At 31.0% G+C, this 8899-nt stretch overlaps 2 protein-coding genes across 7 annotated transcripts in view; one reads left to right on the forward strand and one right to left on the reverse strand.

Annotated features, from left to right (window-relative positions):
- LOC106688178 (tectonin beta-propeller repeat-containing protein 2) overlaps nucleotides 1-6103 on the reverse strand; it is a 34958-nt gene extending 28855 nt beyond the window's left edge. For both annotated transcript variants that reach the window (XM_014432526.3, XM_067045727.1), the window contains exons 1-3: nucleotides 5533-6103; nucleotides 4727-4876; nucleotides 651-782 (exon numbers count right to left, since the gene is read on the reverse strand). In XM_014432526.3, the coding sequence (XP_014288012.1) occupies nucleotides 651-782; nucleotides 4727-4876; nucleotides 5533-5757 (507 nt within the window). In that variant the 5' untranslated portion in view covers nucleotides 5758-6103. The remainder of the gene's footprint in view (nucleotides 1-650; nucleotides 783-4726; nucleotides 4877-5532) is intronic.
- Nucleotides 6104-6115: 12 nt separating this feature from the next.
- LOC106688180 (deubiquitinase DESI2) overlaps nucleotides 6116-8899 on the forward strand; it is a 6104-nt gene continuing 3320 nt past the window's right edge. Inside the window, exons 1-4 of one of the 5 annotated variants that reach the window (XM_067045728.1) lie at nucleotides 6116-6235; nucleotides 6759-6868; nucleotides 6946-7018; nucleotides 7108-7201. In XM_067045728.1, the coding sequence (XP_066901829.1) occupies nucleotides 6214-6235; nucleotides 6759-6868; nucleotides 6946-7018; nucleotides 7108-7201 (299 nt within the window). In that variant the 5' untranslated portion in view covers nucleotides 6116-6213. Of the gene's footprint in view, nucleotides 6292-6346; nucleotides 6665-6758; nucleotides 6869-6945; nucleotides 7019-7107; nucleotides 7202-8899 lie in introns of those variants that run through there. The other 4 variants (XM_067045731.1, XM_067045730.1, XM_067045729.1 and 1 more) reach the window with 4 other exon arrangements.

Here is an 8899-nt window from a genome sequence, read left to right on the forward strand (position 1 = left end):
AATTAAGAAAAACTTTTCAAATATTTTATTTTATATCTCTGGTTTTAATTTGTTCAATTAGATCAGATTTGTGTCCTTTGGTGCAGTTTATTTTCTAAAGAAATAAAAGGCAATTTAATTTAAGGCAAAAATTTTATTTTATATTATTTTTTTTTAAATTTGTATTTAAGGGTTTCTCGAGGAGATAAAAACGAATATGAACTTTCTTTTACTCCTGAAAAATCTTTAGTCACAATTTGATAGGTCAGTCATTCTGAATTGTTTCAATTCAGTACTAATATTGAAGCACAATGAGGGTTATTATATAAAACCTATAAATAGATATAGATATTATAAATAATCAAATTGTGTGAAAGAATAAGAAAAAATCAAGTAATTGGACCAGTATTAACGATTATACAGTGAAGTTAGCTGTTACCAACTTATATTCCTATAGTTACCATCTTATCACTTCATCTATATATTAATTGATATCAAAGTTTCAATAATGTTCAATTAATGTATATAAATCCTCAAATTTAGCAATAGCGAAGGATTGCCGGATATGCTAGTATAAAAAGCAGGGAGACAAGTATGGATACACAGTTTTTAAAAACTAAATTATTGAAACATTATGTTTTACTCTAAATTATGTTTTTAAAAACAATTACCATAATGAAATCCATTTCTGTAAAAACGACAACACCATCAGAATCTCCGCTAAAAAGCTTCTGCCCATTCATGCTCCATTCTAAAGCGGTGACTGTGGTTTTATGAAGACCATCAACAGTATACCTTTCAATCTAACATAAATAAAAACATTTATTAGTGCAGTAAAAACTATTACAATATTCTTTTAAACTAAAATAAACTAATTTAACAATCCTTTCAAAAATGAAGACATAAAGGTAGTTATAAGAGAATTCATAGAGTCATATGTATTGGTGAAAGGCATGTAATCAAGCCTGTTTTATGTCGTACTACCCTACATCATACTAAATAGAAGTATAACAAACTTTTATTTATATTGTGGAGGAAAGATTCTTACATTTAAATCATAAAATGTTGACCAACAAAAAAGAAAAATGAACAATATGTGTAGTAGAATAGAATGATAACTCTATAAAATTACATCATAGGATTTTAAAACTTAACGAATCAAAAGTTATACAAAATAAAATCAACTTCTCATTATCTGAGGAATGAGTAGCTGGGATGCCATAGACAATAGAACTTTGCTGATAATCCTTATATATAAAAACGGTTATAAAACCATTATTCCACAAGAAATATGTAATTAAATCTATAAATTAATTTACTAAAAAGAACAATTTATAAATTGTTTTAAATGAATATATAATTTATGGAAAAGGACAAAAAATAATTACAATTTTTGAAAATAATCAGACACTAGATTGATTGAAAGTTGCGGTAGCAAGGAAGAAAGCATCCTGAAAAGAGTAATACAGTGTTAAGAGCGCAGCCAACTGAGAGATATATTTCAGAAGAAGAAAGGAAGCTAAAATGGTTGTTTGAGTTGGGAACAAGAGAGCAGAGATGAGTTTGATAGAAGCCTAAAAACTAATTAAAAAAGAAAAGACAAAAATCTTAAGAAAGAAGATGAAAAAAAAAAAAATAAAAAATATGGGGAAGATGTAAAGAAATTAAGTAACTATGAAAATTAAAGGCCTTAATAAATTTTACTCATTTATTTGGAAAGTAAACTCAGGGCATTCATTGAAGATGAGCAGGAAGAGAAACAGGCTGGATTTAGACTCCAATGCCGAACAAAAAAATTTTTTCATTCAGGATAATTATTGATATGAGTCATATAAGTCACATGGAACAGCAGGAAGAGTGATCATCTCGTTAATTCCTGTTATTGGATATAAAGACAACCTTTGACTCAATTCATTCCTAGACAAGAAATATGACCAACTTTAGCCACTAAAAATGTACCTAAGGCTGAATTTACTAAGCTAAACCCTGAAGTTTTAATTAAAATAAACAAAACAGAATCTGAAACCTTTAACATGAGTAAAGAACAATACAAGGATGTTACCTTTATCTTCTTTTTATCATATTTATAGATGAAATTTTAAAAATATATAGGATAGTACAATATGCATAGTAGTGGAAAACAGAAACATAAGGACATTACTAGATAAATTTAGGTTTTTACTGCTAATATTATTGTCATGATCGATTCAAATAAAAACCTATACTGAGCAGTAATTACGTGGGAAGCCGAGCTGGAGAGAAAGGGCACAATACCTAATTGAAGACCCTTAACAAGTTTTCAGTAGAAGAAGCATATAGTACATGACTCAGTTACGATATGAAAATAGTGTTGGGAAACTTTAACGCAGAGGTTGGTAAGGAAAAGGAGCTGAGACCCACCATAAGAGTTCATAGCTTACACCGTAGAACTAATGACAATGGGTACAGAATGGTAAACTTTGCAACGTCCAAGTCTATGGCTGTTATGAGCACTATGTTCCCTCATAAAAATGTCCATAAAGAAACATGGCACTCTCCGAATGGCACTACAGCAAGTAAAATTGATCACATGCTGGTATCCTCCAAAAACTTTAACTGTATAAATCATATAAGATCGTATAGAGGAAATGATGTTAACACGGATCATTACCTCATTATGATGAAACACAACCAAAGAATAAATGCACTGCAAAGAAACAACAAATACGATATGAGCAGTGGAACACAGAAGGCATAAAGACAGAAGAAATAGTAACTAAGTTCTCTGAGAAGTTTCATGAGTTCGTCATTAGCGGAACAGTTGGTGAAGCTAACATGACAAGTGAAAGTAGGTGGAGGTATATCAAGGTAGGATTGGCCCAGACTGCTAAAGAAGTGTTTGGAGAAAAAACAAGACATCCTCGTAACTATTGGTTTGACGAAGAATGTGTACAGGCAATCCAGAAGCGGAATGAAAAAAGATTAATATGGATTAGTCGAAAGACACGACTCAGTTACAAGGAGTACAAAGATGCCAGGATGCACACAAAGAGATTAGTTAGAAGCAAGAAGAGGGAAGCATTAAGGAAACAAATTGAGGGAATAGAAAATTGAGGACTCCCAGCAGAATTGTTTAAAGCAGGGCATCACGAAGTCGCCAGGGAGCTACAGGACCTGATAGCTCAGATGTGGGAAGAGGAAACCATACCCAAGGAGTGGAATGAGGTGGTAGTAGTGCCTATATACAAGAAAAAGGAGGATTCGACGATATCCAGCAACTATCGAGGGATTAGTTTGCTTAACACTGCATATAAAATTTTTTCCATATCCCTGTATAATAGGCTCTTTCCGTATGTCGAACAGAAACTGGGTGATTATCAAGGTGGGTTCTGGCTCAATAGGTCTACTATTGATCAAATCTTTGCTCTGAGAAGATGAAGGAACATCAGCAGACAATTTGGATGCTATTCATTGACTTTTGGACTGCCTATGATACAATCGTAAGGAGTGAGCTCTTAGTGGCTATGCGTGAACTGGGGCTTCCAAGTAAACTCACCCGATTAGTAAAATGCACAATGGTGAGCACAACCTGCCAAGTAAAATCCTGTGGATTATCAGAGCCTTTTGAAGTGGAATGTGGCCTAAGACAGGGTGACCCAATAGCCCCTCTCCTGTTTAATATCGCTCTACAAGCAATCATAAATAGAGCAGGAATAAATCAGGAAGGAACAGTATTCACAAAGATGACCCAAGTTCTGGCCTATGCAGACGATATCATCATTATCGGTAGATCCCTGCAGAGCATTAGGACTGCTTTCGAAGCAATGGATGTCGAAGCGAAAAGGATGGGCCTGCATATTAATGAGGAAAAAACCAAGATTATGCTGTTGGGTAAGAAGCCTCTGGACCAGAGGATAAGTCGCCTGGAAATGGGCCCCTATAATTTCGAAGTGGTAAGAAGTTTTACTTACCTTCGCTCTATTATCAACGAGAACCAGGATGAAGAAGAAGAAATCAAAAGCAGAATTGCTGCTGGAAATAGAGCTTATTTCTCCATTGTAAGGCTAATTAAAAGCAGACTTGTTAGTCGTACCACCAAGTTCACCCTGTACAAAATGTTGATAAGGCCAGTCGTCACATAAAGTGGAGAAACTTGGATGCTAAGTAATAAAAGCATTAACCTGCTAGACAGGTTTGAAAGAGTAATTCTGAGGAGAATCTTAGGGCCCGTATGCGAGAATGGTAATTGTCGAAGAAGGAAAAATGGTGAAATTTTTGGGCTCTATAAGGAATGTAGCATCTCCACGTATATAATAATACAGAGGCTTAAATGGCTTGGCCATGTAATGAGGATGAGCGAGGAAACAGTGGCACATAAACTGTACAGTTACGTTCCTGATGGTATGTGGCAACGTGGTACGCCAAAGGGTCGATGGAGGGATGCTGTGAGGCGGGATCTGCGACAACTTAGGATCCCAGTTACCCTTACAGAAGATAGAGAAAGATGGTTGGCGGCTGTTGAGCAGGCCAAGGAGCTTATTGCGTCTGTTATGTCAGTAAAAGAAGAAGAACAACAACAAGTTTTCAGTGCTATTTAATGATTTATTTGTTGCTCTGAAGTGATTCATCCTTTCCAGTTTTATTAGAGTTCAATCATTAACTGTGGATGCAAGGAATACTATAACATTCACCCTTTGATACTAACAAGAATTCGCTTATGATAAAACACTCCCAAAAAAATAGTTATTTCAAAAAAATTGGAAAATACCTTTTGTGATATGTTAGTCCCAGATCCGCTAAAGTTTTCCAAACTTTTAGGAATCTTAAATATAGAAACAATTCCTGTATTATCACCGCATGCAACCATAAAATCTACAGTTGATACCACTTTCACACATGTAATAGCATTAGCTCCTTTCTAAAACAAATAATTCAAATAAATGCCACTTAATTTAATAAAATTAAAATAAATAAATCAAATAATTTAAATCTTATTAGAACAAAATAAACCCTGATTTAGTTTTGGAAAGGTAAGTAGATAAGAAATAATTCAAAAATAGGAATAAATACCTAAATGTTTTTGCTAGCTTTATTATATAGACATATCTCATTCTTGCAATTGAATTTAATAGTTCAAAAATAAATATGGATCTTTTGTCCAATAGTGGATTCAAGACTAGGATTAAAAACCTTGAAATAAATGGATTTAAGGATTATAGATTACAGTTATAGATTGTAGTTTACTCTATATATAATGGTTATTTGAGTCAGTGATTGAATCACATAATTATTTATTTCTGCAAATCACAGATCATCCAATATTAAAGTTAGACAAACATTACTTATCTGATCACATAACATTTATAGCTTTAATTTAAATATAAATTATCCATTTACTAAATGAAACAGTCACTCACACAAAATATTAAGTGGTTTCAAGGAGAATGTTATTATTTACCTATATACATACGAAATTTAAAAGATAATACAATCAAAAATCAGTTTGAATAAATTATCATTTTAACTAAATAGAGAGCATAAAATTAATAAATAACTTATTACAGCTTGAAGTACCTCAGGTCGCAAATGTTGAACATAATGAGTGCCTCTATCATACCAAAAACAGGTACCACAGTTCGACCCCAGAACAATACATTCAGTTGTTGCATCAACAGAGGTAAACCTTAGATCTTCTAAGAACATGCCTTGTCTCATTTTCATAGGTATTTGGTGTAACAATTTACTTAAGGGAGCCCATTCCCTGAGTACTCCCTCTTCCTCTAATTTTGGTGAAGACATTGTTTTAGGAATCACATTGACACTTAGTATTAAATTTAGAAGTTATTTCCTAAATACATTTCATTTCAAACAAGAGATAAATCATATACTGAAATCACTTTATTTGATCAATAAACATGTCTTCAGAGTGACAGGTGTCATTTATGTTTGATTCCTTCAAATACATACATGTTAAACTTTTGAGAAAAACTTTACAACTACGTAACATTATGATTTTAAGTTTTTTTTAAGAAACTCTCGGCAGAAATATCCAAAAATTCTGCATTAATTGTTTACTTAATACCGGTATTATAAGTAGAAGGTTAAGTTTGTTATCAATAACTGATAAGATTTTGATTAACCCCCTTATTTTTAGTATCAGTAAAATGTCAAGATAATTTTATGATTATTGTCATTTGTAAAATATGAAATTTTTACCACTTTAGAATATTTTGAATAAGAACTAGTTCCACTTTGATGCGAAAAGAGATGCTCACAGGTTGAAAATATTTTCGAAAAATTGTAAATTGTTTAAAATATTTTGAGAACTATACTGTCTGTGTACTTGTTTATTTTTTATATAAATTTTAAGCTTGAAAATATTTAATTTTCTACTAAATTTGTATACAATAACGATAGCTCTCTAGAAGCCTTAACCATCTGGCACAGCTGATTTTTAGTTTTGCCCTAGTTTCGAAAGTTGTTTATGGGTCTTGTTTTACTTTCCTAGCTCATGTTGTATTTTTTTATTTTAGATAAATTAAAATTTTAGTTATGAAAAATTTAATTTCATTCTTTTTTCCAATTCGCCTATTGTTATGTTGCCTCTAAGCTGGAAAAACTTTAGTAAGTTTTTCGTATGTATTCATGTTTATTCAAACAACACTTTGAATTTTTGAAGAACTTCTTTTGAAATATGATTTATTTTGTATGTTTTAAAGGGCACCACTTGTAATTTTTATAAACTGATAATAATTGTTTAGCCTTCAATAACTGAAACTGTTGCATATTTTTATTTTAAGGTTGCAGTATCAGATTTCCTAGTTGTTTAAAAGTGAACAGTGACAGCGAGGAATATCTTTTGGTGGATAAAATGGCTAGGGAACCTATTTACCTCAATGTTTATGATATGGTAAATTGAATTTAATATTTTAAAATAATTTGTTTTGTTGTTATAAAATTATACCGTTAATCTTTTTGGAATTTTAGTATTGGACTAATGAATATACTACTCCAATCGGATTGGGTGTTTATCATTCTGGTGTTGAGATTTATGGCCAAGGTATATTTCAATTGTTAATTTACTTCTATGTTCAAAAAGATAAATTTTTTGAGTTAATATTTTAATTTTGTTTTTTCTTTTGCTTCTAGAATACGCCTATGGAGGTCATCCATACCCATTTACAGGAATTTTTTGTATTACTCCTAAAGACTGTTTACAACTAGGAGAACAATTTCAGTTTAGGTCAGTATAATAGTTTAAAATATTGATGTCCTATCACATGACTTTCCTTACCACTTTAGCTGCTAAGAACAATACAATAATTGCTTGCTATCTTTACATATTTTGGTGCGAAATTTTACTTTTAAATTTTTATTAAGTTTATATTATTAGACTCTTTAATCATCCTTCAACCGAACATCTGTAATGTTCCAAATGTGTAGATTTTGGATTATTCAAAAAATTAATAAACCAAAAGGGAAAAGCTTGCCTTGTGAAACTGAGTAAAAATTCATTAAGATAAGAGTACAACCTATAATATACCATGTATTTTCCAATATTAGTCCGATTGAAACAATTTTTTTTTTTTAGAGAATTTAATTGCCTTTCAAATGGACATATATAAATTCCATTTTTTTTCCTAAGCAGGGGTCTGAAGGATTTATGATATCCATGAAAAGTTAAAGGGCTTTAAGTAGAAGTCTAAGAAAGTTTCATGAAGAGAGTGTTTAGAGAAAAGCACGCACATTGTTCATCTATTACCTATTGAGCACAGGATTACAGAATGGTATACAGGAATCAGGGGTCAAAATCCTACAAGACAAGAAAAGAATGTATGGAATCTGCCTTTCAAGATATGATATCTCAGACAAATATATGAAAGGCCAAAAATGTTCTTATGGGTAGTCTCAAAAATTGATAGATATGTTGCAAACTGTACATCTAAAATTCGACCCAATTATAATATTCTCCTTATATTGGTAGTAAAGAAAGAATAAACAATTTTTAAGAGCATTATATGCTATAGGATTTGATCAGTTAATACTGTAAATTGAAACCAGTTAATTAGTAACCAATACAGATTGCTGTTTGCCATCAATATGTTCTGATGTTTTGGTAATATTACGTGCCATTTCTGTGAAGAGTGTGCTAGGAGTGAAGATGCTCTCAACGGATCACCATTGTGATCTCTTCACTCCATTGTTCCTTTTTTAACCAAGAGATAGTGATTCATGCATTGGTATACTACATAAACACCTATAGTACTTACATTTTACAAAATTTAATTATGAAGATTGATATAAACTGGCAGAATTAAAGAAACACAAATAATAGTGCCTCTATAATTGTAAAGATACTAAATTATTTAATCTTTACCCTCCAGAAATATGAATTTTAAGAATATAATTTATAAGAGTACTAAGAATGTTTATTTCCTAATAATTCTTATTTATATTGTTTTTATGAAATTATTAGTAAAAAATAAACAAAATGTTGCTATCCGATTCAATATTTTAATTTATACTTGTTTATTTATATTATTTTTTATTTATAATTTAAACTATTTTATTTATACTTTTTTAACATAATTAAAATAAAAAAATTAATGAAATTGTAAATTATCCATATGAAAGTATTGTAATCTTGTCTAATTTTTAATGTGCATTTTCAAATTGATCATTTTGTTTCAAATCCTCTTATTCCTAAAAAAATATTTTCAGCAATTGGTTTATCTCACGATTACCTCTTGAACCGATGAACTAATTTTTTATTTTTATTCTTTGAGGCATTTGGTTTTCAATGCCTGTGCTCCTAATCCAACAAAACCTTTACAAAAACACATTTTTCTAGAGTTTAGGACCAAAATGATTTTACAGATTTTGAGGAAACTTGCATAAAATCTTCTTTAAGCCCCTTAACAGTTCGTTAAAAAAAATAGTT

The sequence above is a fragment of the Halyomorpha halys genome, unplaced genomic scaffold (genome assembly GCF_000696795.3).
Source record: "Halyomorpha halys isolate HHAL.00 unplaced genomic scaffold, Hhal_1.1 Scaffold1069.1, whole genome shotgun sequence".
In the NCBI taxonomy this organism is placed as follows: domain Eukaryota; kingdom Metazoa; phylum Arthropoda; class Insecta; order Hemiptera; family Pentatomidae; genus Halyomorpha; species Halyomorpha halys.